We start from the raw sequence: 20,407 nt of genomic DNA, 5'->3' as shown, positions 1-20,407 counted from the left end.
ACGGATTCGACACGCATGAACTTCTTGCTTATTCCTTCATACTCAGTTTTATGCAACAATATTTGCGACAGAAATATACTTATATATGTGTGTATATACGATAGAGGGAAACTTTTAGAAATTTTGTTGGAGCAAATTTATTACAATTTTTATAATATAATAATAATAAACTTATCAAAAAGATAATGATTAAGGCTTAACATAAATATTCCAATCTCCAGGCTACTGTTCGTTATATTCTAATTCTGATAAAAACTAATCCTATTTTGTGCATTATCGTCGTCAGTAATATGATTGTAGTTCTTATGTTTATCTCTGAAACGTACAAGCATTTCACGCACCATTCTAGATATCGAGGCGGCGTAGATATAGCATAGAGCACATATAAATGGAGTGAGAGGATAAGAAGGAAAAAAGAGATCGCAAGTTTGCATGGACCACGCCTAGTCGTGCGCCGTTCGCTTACAGACCGATATATACCGCGTGATCAAAAATATCTATCTCCCATGTGTTTGTCCTATTTTCGTAATGTTACAGTTTGGTACAGTAATTGTAGTGGAATATTATAAATAGAAAGTAGAATATAGTTGAATATAATCGATTATAAAATGAAAGTCATAGCTGTATGTCGTCAATCGTTAAAAAGGTATTAATCACGATTTTAATTTAATGACATATTTAATCAAATTATTTAAAGATACTTTTCTCTTATTCGTTATATTTGCTATTATAGGCGAATATTATTGTATATAATAACTACAAAGTAAAATATAATTAAATACAACAATAGTTGAATATAGTATAAATAATAGTTCTTATTTATCAATTGTGTCAAGTAGGTTGTACTAATCATAATCTGTTTAATTATTTACTTAATAATTTAATTATTCCAAAATATCTTGTCTCTTTATTTGCTTGTTTATAAATATAGTAAGTAAAAGTAAAAGAATATAGTTGAATACAATTCATCAGTTTTTTTCTGACAATCGTCAAGTAGATTGTATTAATCACGATCTCCTTAATCGTCTCTTTTATAATAGTCTAATTAATCAAGAAGTCAACACGAGTTCCGAAAGGAATTAATATTGTCGATGCTACCTGATCGTTAAGTTCTAGATTGGACAATTTCGTTTTCATTAGTATTCGTGATTACCTGCGCCTAGCGAGGCAACGCGTATTCTTTCGGTGAACGTAAGCGCGATGTTGATAATTATTCCGCTGTGTGCACCGATGATCATAATCTAATAGAAGCAAGAGTGAGATGATTTTCTTATAGATTTAATAACGCGTTACGTAAGATAAACATTTCTTATTCCAGGATAATTTTTTTTTATCATTGTATAAGTGGCTCCTTACAAAGCGTCGTCAACATCTTTCGTTTCATCATAATAATGGATAATTTATGTAACGGTATGAAGATCTCGCGATTTGTAAATCGTCCCGACGGAAATCGGCGCATAGTTCAAGGCGGACGCCTCTTACCACGTCATATGTAATATCCTTAACTGTTAATGTCCTCAGGAATGTAATTTAATAGATCATTCCTGAATTAAACACGGAGATGTACTCGGAATAATTAAGATAATGCTAAGATATCGAAATAGATTCTTTGCATATTCATTATAGTTTAATATTACAATGAGACTATAACTTCATCAAGTAGTTACACTCAAGTAGAATCATCATGATCTTATTTGTTACTTATAAGTTTATTTTTAAATGATAAATGACGTCATGATGATATCCTATAATATTATTATGATTTGATTATAATTTTGTACTTTACCTGGATATTACTTTTTTATTTATCTGATATTATGATTTATTATAACTAATAAAATTAAAAAATATATTACACTGAGTTTGCACGTCTTTTATACATGAGCGAAAGTATTTAAATCATCAGTGATAGTCAATTCGATTTTGCCGATTTCTCGAGCTTGTTTCTTGATTCGCTACTTCCAAATGAAGTGTCAGAGCCACTGATTAACATCGCAATCAATTCTACAAATGGATATAAGTCGCGAGGCCTACTTGCCTTCGTTTCTTTCTCGATAGACGGTTGGTGCGAGGCCTTTAATTAGAAAAGCAAATTACACAATATAGTAAAACGTTGCGATCGATATCTAACAAACGTTCGTTACGTATGTCGTAGTACCCTTTGGCCGAAGGAACGCTTTATAATTTAGCTCTATGATTAACAATCGACATTTCAGCACTGCTTTCGTTCAATATCGAAACGTGCTCGCGCGGTTGCGTATATCACGCTAAATACGCGGCCTATGATGCTTTATTGCGTGTACAAGTACACAAACACGCACCGACAAGTGTACGTCGCAGACGGATGTAGCACGTTGCACAAGCGTGTACGAGTGCGATCTAAATCGAGTTTTCCATCGGAGAAAGCGCTTCTTCTGCATCGTTTACCTCAGCAGACTTCCTGATTTATTTGCCATATCTCGTGCTCCCTGTCTCGTCTTTATTTACTCGAACAGCTTCATCTAGTGCGAAGAGATTAGGATGCACATCATTAATACATATATTGCAATCGAACTTTATCCGATAGTGTTACATGGTATTATACTAATTGGGTGATACTGTTACGATATATTAATTACGCTAAGAACACAAGAGAAGGGAAAAAATGCGACTAATTACATTCTACAAAGTTAATGGAATGTCATAAATAACGTAAAACTTACCTAATTTTTCTATGAAAGAAAATGGGAACGGAATTTTATATTAAAGATACCAAGCAAGAATATCTGCACGATATATAATATTTTAAGAATAAAACTGAATATTTCTTTTTATTTTTTTTATATATAGATAAAATTATGGAGTAAATGATGATGTAGTATACTTGGTATTTTCTTAATTGTGCCAGCAATAATATATCGCATTGTTACGCGCGCATTAAACTCATTGTTAGTAACTCATTTACACAAAGTTTCTGGAAACCTGCAATCACAATTGTAATGCGAAGTAATTGCAATGGTAAAATCATTCTCTTACACATTCTACCTGTAACATTCGAATAATGATACAACGTGATTCGAGCTGTCTTAATTAATTATGAGAACTGTAATGTGTTTACTTATTGTTCGCGATATCAATTATCTGAGAAATAACGCGAGAGAAACGAAAACTATTTCCTCATGGTATGACGCTTGAATTTATCTACAATATACGAATACGTGGCAGTAAACGAGCAAATGTCTATAAATCTTTTGTTGAGAAGTTTCTTTTGTTCCCCTTCCTTCCATGAATAACTTACTGAAAAGTGGCAAATGTAAAAATTGGTGCACTTTATCGCACAGCATCGAAATTTGAGCTTTGATAGATTCTTTCTTCATAGCGATTACGCAATATAAATCTTTTACGCAATGCGTTATAAATAGAATTATAGGTTCAACTTTAACCCACCTAACGAGATCCAATTTTTTCTTTCATGTCAGTATGACTTATTACAAGATTAACTTTGAACTGAATGGAAAGTGCAGTCAGGTAAAACGAAAGCAAAAAAGTAATAGCAAAAGCTGACATAATTTTGTTAGAAAAGGTGTTTCGTGATAATATAAGACGATATATCATGAATAATTTCAATTGTCATATCACGAGAAAGTACTCTTCACTCCTGAATAAGCGCAGTTTCTTTTGCGTCATTTCTCAGACAATTGAACTGCAAACAATAAACGCTCGTTCTCACAAATAATTAAAACCGCTGATATTGCGTTGAATTATTATTCAAATTTTTATTATAAAAATTCAATTTTTTGATGCCAAGAATTTATAATCCATGACAAAAAAATTTTATGTATCCAATATGTTACATTTTGATCAAATAAATTATTACATAAGATGTTTATTTTTTTTTGAAAGTTATAATATTTTACAGCTTTCTCTTTTTCAATACCACTAGAAACTTAAATGCTAAATCGGTTCTTATATTAAAAATCAATATTTTTACATTTGTTTAGCTTAGATATATGAAACTATCCATAAAATAGATTATACAGGGAATAAGTTAAAACTTTTGATGTATAGCTTCTTGTCAGGGCCGTAAACAAAAAAAAATTATTATCATATTTCATAAATTTCTCTTAAAATATCTTAATATATTTAACATATTTTTTTAAAGATTGGATACCACGATAAAGAATGTGCTTTCTCTTTTTTTTTCAGATTTTTGATAGTGATTTCCGCATTTCATAGACGAATGCATAAAATCGATGTTAATTTTTAAAGAGCGGAACGCATAAATTAATTTGATCATATGAATTCAAAACACATAATTATCCCGAAAGGTCAGAAGTCGAAAGTGTAGCATTAACTACCTATTCACGTAGTAACCTATTCACGTCGTTTACGTTGCACTCAACTTTGCGATGTTTGTGTATATGCTCGAGTGTCCTTCAGCTATCGTTCGATTTCGCTCGTTAACGGAAAAAGTTACTTTATATTGCATGCAACGTTTAAACTCTTAGTCAAGATTATTACATTCAAGTGATTCATTTCACATTTGCTTGCAGGTGCAAAAAGCTCCTTGATATCATTTAATCAAGTATCATTCAAGTGTAAACATTTCTCTATATTAACGTTTATTTAATATCACACACGTTAATTATTAATATTATTGATATTATAATATCTTTTGTTTATTAATTTATTAAAGTTATATATAAATGCAGGAAACTGTCTATTTTCAGACTCAAAATACATTTTCACATTACATCGCTCCATTGATAGAAATGTGACATATGTAAAAAATTACCATTTAAATTGCAGTATTTGAAAGCGATCGTGGTTTAAAACGACAGTATTAAAAATTCATGACACTTTAAAGTATATATATATACATTATAATTGAAAGTATAACGTGAACAAAAATGAAATTGTACATATTCACTGTTCTAATTAAAATATTGTTTAAATTTAGAATTAAAAAAATTTTCTACTGAAAAGATGCTAATTTTGAAATGTGTTACTTTTCTATCAATAGAGCGACGTGATATAAAACATTTCAGAATCATCGAAAACTTAATTTTAAAAACATAAATTAGAAAAGTTAACGCTTCTAGAAAAATTTTAAGTAAAGATTATAATTTGCTATAGTCAAATAATAGCATTAATATCTTATATTAATTGTATTTTTAATAAAAATTTTAAATTGTTCAAAGAGTACATTTATCCAAGTTTAAACAAAGAATAAGATTTCATAACTTAATTGGTTTTTGTTTGCTGCAAAAATTCTACCATTTATTTACGCTTAAATATACTGATTGTTCTACATAAGAACAAATTAAATATAAATTGCATTATAAATTTTTTATCTTTCATTTTTTTATATTGCATAAAATAAAATATGTATCATATATATCCCTTTTTATAGTAAATCATTTTTATAGTATTATTACTTTTAAAATGTTGACGTTTTTAGATATATTTTTATACAGTATACTTTATATAGTGTAAAATATATATCCAAAAAAGAATAAAAGTTTGGGTGAAAGTAACGATTCTTAAGTAAACTCTGTTATATATTGCTTGAGTTGGGTCCAGCGCCGAGACCACACCCTGAAAATTGGCCCATTCGGACCAGTTTTTTTTAGGTCGCGCTTATGTATACTCTCATTACATATGCGTGACGTAAGTATAATGAATAAAATAATGATTTGCAAAGCCTTCAGAGCGATATTTAAAAACTTCCTATATTTGTCGCCCAAAAATGTTAAGTAGTTCGAACATTAAAAATTATAATTATAAATACCTCATCAAAACTTTCAATTTTTTTTATCCTTGAAATACGTTTTATTGTAGAATACTGACGATTTTCATACATATTCACAATTAAAAAAGATTTCTACAAACATTTGATGTAAAATCTAACTATACATATATTTATGTATAATATAACAATTCAATAATTTTAATAATTATATAAAAAATGGAACATAAAACAAATTTATTAAATTAAAATAATTATTTGTACAATTCAAATTTATGAATTATTCCTTATTGTTACTCTTTACTGCTTTAATCGTAGATAACTAATAAATCCAGTTAAAGCTAACTACGTGTGAAGTTAATGATAAGGAAACTGTAAATTATATATCTCGTAAACGGAAAAAATATATGCAGGTATATATACAAACAAAGACTGAATAAAAGCAGAGCGAGTAACAACTTCGTAATATGCTTCTGTAAATTTTCGCAAGAAGGCGATACGTCAAAAGATATGGAAGGTCATTTCATATGAAACTTGCTTGAATTAAACTTGGTTGAATATAATATTATCGATACAAATTCCATCGGGGTATAGGACAAGGACAATGGCGCCCAGACGTAGACGACCCTTTTGATCCGACGGTATAGAAGCAGTCCACCTTCGCGGAGCGAAGCCGAGCCTCTCACCTGTGCAAAGAACTTTTCCAATATCCGCACTGTGTGTTACAAGCACCTATTTCGTAATAATCATCAGGCAGTCAAGCGATCCGAAAATTTTCTCGATTTCTACGCGTCATAACTGTATTAATTCGACTTTCTTTCGCGATTTGCATTACTTCCTTTTTACATGAATCATCCCGGAACTCTCTACCCACCGTTCCTTTCTTTTCTTTATAAATTCTGTCGGCAACGCGTGCGTTTCTTTTCGAACAAATTATTTGATTGCGCGTTAGATAGTTATAAAAAAATTTATATTTTTCATTTTTAATTATTTTAATATTTAGCATGAGTATCTTGCAATTCTTGGTCATCGCTTTCCCCTAAAAATATCCACATCACAAAGGCTTTTTGCAAAAAAATACGAAAAAAGAAACATACACTATTCTTTAATCCTTTTGTCCCTGAATATAAATTTTTTTCGCTAAATCGAAGATAATACACAGATCTGCTGTTCAATGTCAAATTGATATTTTTTACTGAAAAAAATAATGTTAGTTGGTGGGAGTGGTTTGAAGGAGGGTGGGATAGTGATATGCATCATTAGGGTTTTTATTTGGTACCAACAGGTAAGAAACGACAGATTGTTTTTTAGTAGCTAAATGACTTGATAATCCTCTTATCTGTCATTTACGTCCATCATATCAATTTGCATAATGATTTCCGAGTTTGTTCTTCAATTTTCTTCGTTTTGATTACGCGCAAATCTGATCGACTAGATTCGCGACAGTTCGTTTTTAACAGCATGCCTTGCGGAATAGCGTGGCGTGACGTGATATACTTTTACTTTCAATATCGATAGCACGACGACTAAAAGACTTAGACAGATAGTAATGAAACTAGAACGCATATTCACATATCATGAATCGCATATAACACGATCGCAGCTGTTGTTCTAAAGGATCATATTTTTCATATGTAGATATATAAAATATATTGAGATATTTCTGTTCATATGGATGATAAAAAAGAATTTTCTTGAGATTTAGAAACTATTGATTACTATTGTGAAAGATGAAAATCCAGAAATAAATATTAGTTTTTTGGCGTTAAAGAATTAACATTTAATATTTATACGTAAATACAAAAAATTTTATTATATTTTATGATAATATATTGCTATTCAAGCTTCTTTTTTATGTATTGTATTAAATTTTATATTTTGAATTAAACGATATAAGAATTAAGATTTTAAATAATTGTCTAATATGTTTATTTTAAATATCAGGTTGGATCTCATCTTGGTAAAGTGAATTGCAATATTTTACATTGGCATTTAGCGATTAAAATACAAAAATAAGCAAATAGCGTAGCTTCTTTGAAAAAAATATCCATGGATGCCTCAAAAGTTTTTTTTTAATTCTCCATTATGATATACCGAAATCTACAATTTATTGTTGAACGTCTGGCTTTTTATATCCAGATTAATCGATTAACTGAGAACTTGGAATATTTAAATTGTTAAAATTTTCTGAATTTGTAAATCTTTTCTACATTTCTTATTATTTATAACTAGATCTTTGAAATATATATCACCAAAAGCGATATCTCTGCACTCGTTAAATTTCTATGTATTTATATTGTTAAGTCAATGAGTTGTTAGTTAGATTTGTCCTTAAATCAATTACAGATTTATCGATTCACTGCGAATTAATTTATACGAAAAATTACAATAATTGCTTCATAAAATTCGATGGATTAAACGATACTTGTCATCTTATTTGCATCTTGTGCAAACGTCCAATATTGGAAACAAGTTTGTTGCAATTGCGAAGAAGAAGGAGAAAAATTTCAAACGAGGAGTGTGCACGCTAAAGCCGTTTTCCTTTAAGCATCGACAGGTCAATGTAGTCACGAGGATTTTAATGCCGCTTATTAACGCTAACGGTGAAGGTATAATCTGTGACGAATACGGCCTATTTGCCGTAACAACTGGAAATGCAATTAATTGCGTTTGTCAGGCATTATTGTCAACCATAGCTGATCGATTGGACCCGTCAAAACCGGTTATTACCATTTGCGTTAATCCCAATTTCAGAGGATTCTCTTAATTGCATAATTGATACTTTCCTGCGATTTCATTGGGTATGGTATCTTTGCAATCGGGCTGCCGTATATCTCTAAGACGTTTCTTTCCCTCGAAGTATACTTTTGATTAACGATACATTTCATCTTTTTTGTATTAAAGCGCAGCAATCATAATCATCTAACTATACACACGTTAATCGAACAATTATAGCCTTTAATTGATCGATTATCGATCACATAAACGATACTTCTAAAATGCCTTCGGGCAGCTATTTATGTACTTTCTAAGTATTTAGCACATGGCAGTAATCCGTTCTCATGAAAGTTCTTATGCCTTTTACTTCGCATTTATAATTAACGTTATTACCGTCAATTATTTAACTAACATAAAAAAGCATCTTGATAATTAGAGCATCTTCAGTAATTGTATAATAATGGTACGGATTTTAATCGGGTTAATGTTTTAAAATAATCATTAAAAACGTTCTGTTCCAGAAATTAATAAAATCTCTTTTTTTCAGGAACTAAAATTTGTAACATAGAAATAATGCAGTTAATTAATTAATAGTAGTTTGACCCATTAATAAAATGATCCATTGATAAAATTACTATAAATATGTAACTGCACATTTTCAGACGGATGGGCAGAAAATAACAAATCGCGGTACTGCGCGATACAACTCTAAATCAACGACGGAATCGAGCAGTCTTCCTACACCGGAAACTAAGTTGCTTCGAGATAAGAGTTCCCGTTCAGAAACAGTTACCAACTTAGAAAAGCATGAAACGCATTTTGCGAGAGAAGGTCCAATTAGATCGCGATCAAAATTAAAGCAATCACAAGCGGCAGATGATTCCACTACTACATCACGGACAAGTTCGAGGCATTTGAATACTAGTGTCGATAATTCACGAAATCGTCAAAAATCGCACGCCACACAGGCTCTTAAAGAAGAAATAACGAGGGACGACAATAAAGAGAACGCGCCTGAGTCACGAACGCCGAAACGATTGACAGCTTCCCGAAGGACGTCTTCGGACGAATCCCTCATCTGGGTGGACAATGTAAAGTTGGATCACGAAGTGTTCACCAAGTCGAATCATTTAAGATCAAGAACAGGAAGAAAGATTTCTGTGAATCACGGGAGAGAATCGAAAGGTGAAATAATCCCAATCAGAAAATCTCCGGAAAATGAAAATGTGGAGAAAGCTAAAAGTCCAAGCGAGGAATCGGAAAAGGAAGAAGCACGATTGGAACATTCAAAGATCGAGAACGTTACTCCGAAAGCGAATATATCACAGAAAGTAGATACGAAAAGCACGAACAATTTTGGCAGTCATAAAGATCAAGCAAAAGATGTTCTGTTGTCGGGTTCCGAGAGTGTAAGAGTGGACGTCCCTCTGACGGTAGAAAATGATGAAGATCTTTTAACATCCACCACGGCTTTGTCCGTCAGTGTGTCTCCGAGACAAGCTTCAAGGTCGGACAGGGAAAAGGTAGAGAGCAACGATATCGCAAGATCGAACACAAAAAAAAGTAGACAGTCTAGTCGATCGAAATCTCGTAACAGATCCAAAACAAGGGATCCTAATCTCGAGACCGCGAATTCCGGAAGTACTTCCCGCCGAGGTTCTTCCAGATCCAGCAGTACTGCAACTGCGGAGACGAATAGACGATCCTCCAATTCTAGACAAAGATCTAGCTCGAAGAACGTCAATTCGAGAGGCCGTTCCACACATCAGTCGAGAGATGCGGTCACAGCGGAAGCAAGAAATAGCGATAGACAGAGGAATATAGACACCGATTCTGAAACGAATGCAAATAGACGAACGGATACACGACGTAACGACAGACGAACGTCCGAGGGAAAGCGAAGGTCCAAGGATAGCAGATCAAAAGCGGAAGTCAAGGTAGACGAGCAAGATATCCGGATGCAATCCAGAAGTCGGTCACGCGCAGCTACGAACAACCTTGGTAATTTACAGTTCAATCCTGAAACATTAATTGATATAGTATTAATAAATTAACAATCTGTGTCTCAAGGAAGTAATAAACCATCTCGAGAAGACATTATCTTCATTTATATAAAGATCACTTCAATTGCTTTGGATTATATTATTAGCGATCATTTAATAATAAGAGAGAGAGAGAGAGAGAGAGAACTCTGAAACAATATTTGAATTAATTATGTAGTGTTTCACAAAAACTTCTTTACATAATTCAAATATTATTTTAGAGAATCCGTTTTTTTAATTCAAAACTGATAACTGATAACGAGGAGCGCAATATTTTTATATTACCATAATTTTAAAAATAATCATGTTTTTTTCAGATGTCACTACTACTTATATTCCGAAAGCGACAATCCCCGAAATTACGACTGTTCCTTCTGTGGACACCGAGATTACGACATCCAGTTCTACAACAACGATCAGACCATCGACAACGATTCGAACGTCCACTTCGACTGAGCGAGTTTCACGCAATAGAGGAAGAGATAGAGGAGAAAGTTCTCGAGCGATTAAACCCCCGAAGGAAGATTTTTTCAATTCCGGTCTAGGTTTTCGTGGTCGAAAGACCTCAACAGAGGCATCGTCCTCAATTGTTACAGAACCAAGGACCACTACGCCTAAAAGCGAAACGCAATTACGTGGTAATCCCGGATGGACTCTCAGACGTCGACCTGGTCACGTCAATCAAGATGCTCCTTCTTCAACTACATCTACGCCAAGTAATCGTGATCAGACCAATGAAATTGTCTTGTCCACTGATTCACCGAGGAGCACCGAAACACCGTCAAGTAATGCTGGACGAAGAGGAACCAAAAGACCAAAAGTAAAGGACGAGAGCGATATTACATTGGGCGTTGCAGCGAAGAGCACGACAAGAGGCAGTAAAACCTTCAACAAATCCGAAAGCTTTGGTCTACCCAAGGGGACAGAACCCGAGAGCGACAATTACCCTCCCGCATTTCGAGCTAGACTGTCTCAATTGGTGAGTTTGAATTTATTTATATACAAATAATTACTTTTACCTTATTTTAACAAATTGTTTACCTATTACGTTTATATTAATTCTTTCCAATGTTAGGGACATAAAATGTAGTTTTATCTTGAATTTTGATTAAAATGACAGATAATGATTAAAGTTTGCCTATTCGGAATACCTATAAAAATACATAACATAAAAACAGGTAGATATATTTTTTACATATTTGTTTATTTGTTAGATTATCTTATCAGTTTGATACTTATAATGGTTCAAATTATTATACTTTGTAAAGTTACAGTATTTATATTTAATATATATGCACCCCTGTTTATTTAAAATTATTCTAGTATGAGATAAATGTATTAAACGCATTTCAAAACCTTCTTTGCAAATATTTCACAATTCTATTTCGCAATGTTTTGAATTTTTATTGTGAAATCTTTATAATATTTATCGTTAATAACATTGCTGAAAAAATTAACAATAAAACAAGCACACTCAGTCAAAGAATAATTTCAGAAAAATTCTAACTCGAAACCTACTGAAGGAATAAGTACAACTAGGACCAGTTTGCAGGTAAGACGGCATGCAGATCTCTCGACATTTTGCTAAATTAACTATTAATTTACTTTAACTCTTAACATATTAACGATTTATAACATTAATGTGCATCTTATTTCTCTCAACTTAAGCCATTCGTAAGCAGTTAAATCTGTGGACGTTAAAAATGTTGCATCTTTAGCATGAAATAGCTAATCTTTTAAATCTTTATCAAACAATTAGCATGTACACCTACATCGATACACGCGTAAAGGGAGAGTGATACGGTAGAAGTAAAATTAATTAATATGGTGGTGACTTCCCTCGTCGACGTGTATAATTCTTATACATTTATAATTGTGTAAAGCTAAAAAAATGCCCCACGTAGGAACATTCAAAGGAACACACATTACGACGGCATATACGATCCAGCACGAAAACGATGCATGTATCTGAAAAAAACGAAACTGTGGAAAATGTGCTTGCGACAGACGTAATCTTGCACGTCTCTTCTCCCACGAACCCCTTAACTTCGATACTCGACCCAGATACGCGACAAGTAAGAACATAGCGGTAGTTTGGTCAGAACTTTAATGGCAATTTGGGATTGCGCACTAATCCGGCTGAGAAATCGCTTTATCATTCCCATCCACGCTCCGGAGATTTTCGGAGTGTTCCTTAAATTTTTTAAACATCCACTCGACATCAACTAAAAATAACATAACATCGATGTTATAATTTCGTATTCAACAATATAAATGTAATGTAACACATAATGTTACATATTCTCTAGATTATTTGAAGTAAAATCTCATTCTAGAGAGTGATAATTGAGTCAGTTTTGAGAAAGAGTTCAATGGTTCGATCTTTATAAGAGTCAGATTTCACTCTTTAGAGTAAAATTTACACTAAAAGTTTGAAAGAATAGCAATTGCAATGTTGAGTACAAAATTATAATATTGATATTAAATTACTTTTAGTTGATATCAACTGAGCAGGTATCCATTTATAGGAAAAATACCAACTTTAGAATATATTTCCTTACCACGTGTTTATTTCCAGTTTTTGGATACAAAGATTGAAATTTCATTTTTTATCAAGGAGTGTATTGCGAAAAGAGATCCGTTTCTTACGATCGTTGAACGCGACCGCTTTTCGAGATCACTACAACCGGGATATCAAATCTCGACAAGAATTATAGTATGAAATAAGGAATGGTGTATTGGTTGCTACAAACGTAAACTTATGTTAAATGCATCATTAAGAACCAATCAGAACTGGACAATGATGCATTATTAACATTATGACTGGCGTTGCCAGTAAAGCTTATTACTTGGTGATCGGTGGTGGTAAAACGTGACAGAAACAGTTACGATTTTGAAGAATCTACTCTTTAAAGCTTTCGCCGGAAAGCTTTTGAGATGCGTTTTGCAGAAGCTTTAGGAACGTGGCGACAATAAACATCCAAATAAGACTGGATTTGAACGCTATCGTGACGCAAGGAGTGGCGAATCCTCGACAAGAAGTTTTCTCAAGATATATCAATTGCAAAAAGGTCGCAGAATAGCCTCAAATCTTTCATTATAATCTTTCGCTGATCTTTTCGATTGCAATCCTAGTTTTACTTTCAAGTATCTTTGATGAAACGACCGGGAATGAAAGATGAATAGATGTCTATTATTGACGCGTAATGAATGAATTGGTTTCGAGATTTTGCAAACTAACTTTGATATAATCAACCTGTCTCTTTCTTCTTACGTTGTCAGTTTGTCGAGGAGAGAAAGTATATTTGTAGGTAGGTCATTGCAGCAAATCAAATAATGACTACGTTATTATTCAAACAGATAATTGATTTTAATTTGATGCTTCTCGATATGCCGTGAAAGTTTATTATTAGGTTTGTTAATTGGAGTACTAAATAGGGTGCTAAATAGAGTGCTAGTTATCTTCAGTTGTCTTTTGCGAAATGAAAAAGTATTTAAAGCAACGTCGTAATGCTTCAGCAACGTAAATAAAATTGTAAATATGTCACAATATATAATATCTTTTTAATCTCCTTTGTCTTATACTCAGCTTTTTATAAGAATATTTTGCTTTGCTGTTGAATGAAAAAAAGTGAAGGAGACCGATACACTGGTAATAGAAAAAAAAGAAATAGAAAGGCGATTTAATAGTTGTGCCCTATGAACTGTGTATCTATTATTTGCTAGAAGTACGGAAGCAAATAGTTTAAAAAATGATACATAATTGCAGTATAATTGCTTATTAGAAGGATACATTCAATTAAAGATAAGTGAAAGAGCACAATTGCTCCCTTACAAATAACAGTTTGAAATATCAGTTATTTATTGTAATACGAACCATTTTAAGCTTATATATTATATAAAACTAAATTTTTTCTCTTGAATACATGCTAAAAAATCTGATTTAATTTAATATAAATATTTGTAAATACTGTATATATAAAATAGACTTGCAAATAGAAATATAATGTAGAAAGGTGGCTTATATTTTTTTCCAAAAAATTATATAATTATATAATTTTAATTATATATTATGCAGAAGTATGCTTTACAAATAAATGATATGTTGATAGCAATAGTATTCAATAATTCGCTAAACTTCACGCACTTAACGTATATTTGTGTTTCCTCAAATATTTTCTTTTATTGCATACTTTCGTAGACGGTTTCGCTTGCTCATTACATTACACATATTATGTTATCTTGCTTTGCAAGGTGTAAAGTATTCTTATTTAGGTTGTAGATTTTGACGAGAACGATTAAAATTTCAGTCCACGCCAACGAAATCTTGGCTCGGGTTCTTTAGTCAACTGGTTGCATGGATCGTCTTCCTTCTTCAATTCATCAGACTTCTATTCCTCCTTTAAAAAATAAAGGATGGATGTAGCTCTCCTTAGATGATCTATATATTAGCTTTTTTGTAATCATATAAAAAGAGAATAATACGTTTCCACGAGTGAATTTTGCAAACAGTCTTGAGAACGTTGCTTCGAGTCGAGGAAGACGAACGCCTTGTACGAGGTCGCCGTACTAACAGAATTTACTTCTGAGCTTTCGGCAGGTTGCTTACGAACGCTTGGCGATTTTCATCGTCCTTAAAATGGAGCTCTTTAAACGACCTTTTCAGGCCACAAAACCAAGCTTGACGAGTCTGTTCTCCGAAAGATCCAAGCTGAAACTGGAGTTAGCCAGAAGATTAATCAAACCCGAACTGAATGTTGACGAGAACAATTTCGATGTAACGACGGCCGCTTATTCCGGTAAATCAAATGCGAAAGAAGTTTCGACGGTCAGCGAAAGCAGAAACATAGAGAAAACAACAAAAGCGACCAGCAAGCTCATTGGTACTCGTGCCACACATGGAAGTTCGACAATTGCGAGTGCGCCGAAAGAAAAATCAACCGTAAGAGGCAGATGGAAGATCTTAGAGACCAGAAAATCAACAAAAGATCGAAATATCAAATCTTCACTTAGATCACCCGCCGGTACAACTAAGAAGATCCGAGTGACTTCTGAAAGAGCATCTTCGTTTATCGAAAAAACATCGTCGAAGAACGTTACAGAACTTAACGCTATACCACGTTTTATTACGGTTTCACATCGCGGTGCCGTTCCCGTAGAAGGAACGACCGCCACGACTATTGATACGACAAAAGTCCAATCTCCGACGAGCACCATGGCATCGCAGGACGAAGTGTCAACGTTGATCAATACGATGGAAGCTATAGAGGAAAACACCATCATTACAACTGTCGAACCGCTGAAGCCAGATAAAACATTCATTGAAACTATTACTGCAATATCAGGTGCTGTCACCGATGCATCAACAGAATCTAAAGTCCTCACGGAATTCCCTCAAGAAGTTACACTACCACCGACCGTTATCACGGCAAATGATATACCTTTGTCGTCCACATTATCAACATTAGAAAAAGTATATCCCGTTTATATTCCGAATGCGAACGACTTGTTAGGTGATAAAAAAAAGACGACAACCCTAAACGATTCGAGTAAGGGCAGCGTTCGATCCCGTTATACAAGTGAGGAGCAACCGGACAAGGTAACGATTTCTATGGTGACATCGAGAACCGTCGGACCTACTAGTAGGTACATCCGGAAGAAATCCGGTGTTTTCACGCCATACGACTCCATTCCTAAGACATCCAATACGGAAGCGACGCTTACGCAGACGAAGCGACGAGAATTCCGTCCGCGAACATCGACTTATAGGAGGCATTCCGAGGTGCCAACCAGCCAGCTGGTGATTCAGCCGCCGACGACGGTCGAGCAGACGACCGCCAGTATAGCTATCACCCCAAAGCCGACTAAGTATCACGCTCAAGTTGAACCAAGCACTCGATCTTTACCCTTTCCACGATCTTCACCCGATCCGTTAGTCAGCGTGAGGATTGACACCTCGAACGATACCACCTCGCGAGCGTTCGGTATCGCCGGAAACAGCAATGGTAATAGCGGCAACTCCAACATCTTCAACCCCACTAGGAGCACGTATCTCACTGCGAATACCACCACGCTGCTGGAGCAGCTACGCAGCACCGTGGCACCGCTCTTGAACAACTTAGGTGACAAGACCCCCATCTTCTCCGGAGCCTATTCTAATGTGAATACAGGGGTGAGTGATTAAATGATTTTCGAAAAACCATTTATTTCCTGTCCGACATAAAATTAAATTAATACGTGGATCTTAATTTTGTATCTATAATTGGAACAATAATTTTAATATATCTTATATTTTTATATATTCAAGCAGAAAAGTGTTCACTTCTAGTGAAATATTTCTTTTTTATTTTAAAAATATGTTGTAACTTTTATACTTTAGGGAGAAATATACTACAATATATAATTTTTTCTTATACATATAGAATTCAGCCCCCAGGATAACACCTAACGGTTCGCCGCCGAGATTCAGTGCGAGATACAAAGGAGCAGAATTGCTTGTAAGAAAACCGTCCATTGGTCAAGCTGTGGTACCATCAATCACAACGTCATCGACTACGGCTTCAACACTAATAGAGGTAAGACTTTTGAGGATTTTGGAAAAAATTTTATAAAGGAACGTCATTGAGGAGAGACGAACCTTTTTTTGTTTAACTAATGCACATTGTATAATCACCTTTCAATTACATGTTGTGTACTCAGTCGAATAGAAAGCGATAATTCATAAACTTGTTAGCTTTAATTTTATGTTTTAATAGCACCGATTCGCGTCGACAACATTCTTATTTCATGATACAGTATTTTTTGTTATTTTATGGTAAATATATATGTTTATCATAAATATTTCGTGTTACACATGTTTTTTTTGTGAATATCTCGCGTTATATGTACATGTGATGTATTTGTAGAAAAAAAAATCCTTTTACTTTTAAAAACAATAACGACGATACTGCGAATTTACAGTAGTATACTATATGTTTTTTATACATGTATGACTGAATATTACATATCTGACTTTGTTATTATTTCAAGACAAACTTCTAATATTTTATATATATAATACTATCCCTAATAACACACTTTATCCGGGCTACATCCTAGAAATGTCCTTAGGATGTTCAAAGGGCATCCTCGTTCATACGGACATCCTTTGGACGTCCTCAGGACGTGTCATGGAGGTCTGTGCTGTTAGGGATGCTACGTTACTCTACTGTATGTGAAGTATACTTTTCACATATAGTCTAAAAATAAGTCTTAATAATCGTAATACAAAAAAAATCGCGGAAGAAAGATCCAGGTAAGGCACTATGCAAGCCGTACGCATTAATGGTTCCCTTCAGAAGAAATTACGTGAGGTAATTTTCTGTGCTTAAAAGGTGTTCCCTACGAAGGTACCAGAGGATTCCGAAGCAGTTGCACCGCCATCGTGGACCACTTCTATCACCTCAACCCCATCAAGCAATTTCGTACTTATTCATATCGATGCAAACAACCTGCGTTAATTTGACCTCCCTTTGATCATAATAAGAAATCCTTTCAATTCGTCACATTCTTTTTATTTTTTTTTATCTCTTTTAGCGAATAGCCGAAGTATAACAACTGTCGTACGAGTTACAGATGCATTTTTTAAATTGTATTAACAATAGCCTTAATTGATTTAGTTTATGTTCATTTGTGAATATATCAACGCACTAAAAAGGGCACATTTCTTTCGCTTCGAAAGAGCACATTAGCACAAACATAATCATTGCATAAACGATCTACTGGGATTAAGGTCGATTTATAAAGATCATTAAATATCACGTTCTAACACTTAGGAGAAGGATCCGTCTCGAAAGACTAGAAGGATGACTTATTAACTTCGAGGAAGATTAATACACGGTCATCGATTCATGTCACGTTATCTCATAGCACTCACGAATCATACACTATATGCATATGTGCAAATATTGTACCATACAATTTTATATTTTTTAATAATAAATATGTTGATTTTTTAGCATATTGCACGCGATTAGCAATTGTTTGTCCTTAGCCATGTAGAGTTAAAATCTCTGCAAATATATATATTTGTTACGAAAAAAGTATAAATTTTTTTTAAAAAGAAAAGAAAACAATAAATATTAATTTTTAGTTTAATTCTTATCGTACTTATATTAATGTATTTACGAACGTAACAGAGAATTATGAGTAAATTAGAAAAGTAGTATTGAGTCGTTTTGATCAAACACACACGTGATATTTTTTCTATAACACTCCTTAGCTTACATCGACTAATGTAAAAATAAATTTGTTTACATATATATACAATGCAAAAAGGTAAACAATTTACAGACTCCAATAATAACTGCAAGAACCGCAAGAACCATTTATAATCAGAAAAATTTATATAATAATTGGATTATTTAGATAAATATAGATATATATATAGATAATTATAAAAATGCAAAATATTTTTTATTATTTTTAATAAAATATCAAAAACATATCACAGTCTTTCGACTCTTTGACAACAATTGAAAGTACATGCACCTCTGTGGTTCTTCAGTTGTTTTCGATTACGTCGATTTTTTATAATGTAATATAAATAAATTTTTGTACTTTATTATACATATAATCAAAGAATTGTCAACGTGTTTATAATAAATCTAGATATTCGTTTCACTGTTCGTTTCAACATTTATCATCCATCTGTCATATTGCATCTCTATCCGTAATTTAATATTTTATCTCGCTATTGTATCCTAAATTCAAGAGTCATCGAATGCACATACAATCTATCTTGATTCTATAAAGACATTTTGCATGCTCCATCTCATTAAGAAAAATATCGCTCTTGGACAGCGAGAAGTGAAAGTATATATTCGTGCATATAGAGATGTATGTATAGTGAGCATTCTATATTTTCTATCTCTCTTTGTAACACATAATAAAATAAGAGTGATACAAATATATAAATGGAAGAAGAATATGTCGCCATCAATCATCCTTTACTATCAATATATTTCACTTTTCTATTAATTTATTTCGGAATTATTCCATTTTAATATATATTTTTACATAACTTTTTTTCTTATAAAGTATTTTAAAATATCGAAGCGATTATTCAGAATTGGATTAATTTCACGTGATAATTTTCACAACGTGGACAACTCTAGCACTTCGCACGTGCCACGAACATTTGTTTTTGAGGCTTCCATCAGGCAATCGTGCGAGAAATTGTTAATGCAATACTTCCGTAATAATGTAATAGCGAAAGTACGTCAGTGGAGGCCTCTGTAGACACAAGGTAAGAGCCGGTAATATCCTGAAGAGAAAAAAGTGTCGGAGACGAGAGAGGGAACTAGTCTCCCCGCTGTTAATATCTTTAATCTTAAGAACAAGTTCCAAGTCACAGTTGTTACATCAAGACTTTACATTCGGCGACAATTCTCCTTCCTCTTGCACTAGTTCGTACGTGTACCTAAAGATGGTGTATGCTCACATGTTTTCTCAAACTGGTCCTACATTAATCGCAAATCGATCGCAAACTTGTTGCGATAGTTAATCTAATAAGCATCAATTTTAAAATTGACGCTTTAGATTGGCTATCAATTGCGATTGACCTGCGATTGATGCCACATATAACATTTGTATAGTTGCGTATGTATTTATCATAAAAATATTTAGCTATATATTAGGCCATAAAAATATTTTCATCAAATAACACGCTAATCGCTAATGTGAGATATTGTATATATTACAATAATTGCGTTGTATTCATTTGAGTGCACATCTGTAAATGCATATCTGTAAATAGAACAACTAAAACGTATTAACTCTTAAACGCGCAAACTACTATTGTTATTCATGCTGTAATTAGCATTTCTGTAAGCTTGAACTAAGCTCACGCCAAAGCTAGACGCGCTTAAGGGTTGAAACG

The 20,407-nt window shown here is 33.2% G+C and overlaps 1 protein-coding gene across 5 annotated transcripts in view; it reads left to right on the top strand.

Annotated features, from left to right (window-relative positions):
• LOC108766132 (mucin-17) overlaps positions 1–20,407 on the top strand; it is a 37,865-nt gene that overhangs the window by 7,276 nt on the left and 10,182 nt on the right. For all 5 annotated transcript variants that reach the window (XM_018515225.1, XM_018515224.1, XM_018515221.1 and 2 more), the window contains exons 3-7: positions 9,109–10,447; positions 10,806–11,467; positions 11,984–12,040; positions 15,155–16,660; positions 16,911–17,063. In XM_018515225.1, the coding sequence (XP_018370727.1) occupies positions 9,109–10,447; positions 10,806–11,467; positions 11,984–12,040; positions 15,155–16,660; positions 16,911–17,063 (3,717 nt within the window). The remainder of the gene's footprint in view (positions 1–9,108; positions 10,448–10,805; positions 11,468–11,983; positions 12,041–15,154; positions 16,661–16,910; positions 17,064–20,407) is intronic.

Source organism: Trachymyrmex cornetzi, unplaced genomic scaffold (genome assembly GCF_001594075.2).
Source record: "Trachymyrmex cornetzi isolate Tcor2-1 unplaced genomic scaffold, Tcor1.1 scaffold57, whole genome shotgun sequence".
In the NCBI taxonomy this organism is placed as follows: Eukaryota; Metazoa; Arthropoda; class Insecta; order Hymenoptera; family Formicidae; genus Trachymyrmex; species Trachymyrmex cornetzi.
This window is presented reverse-complemented; position numbering and strand designations above follow the sequence as displayed.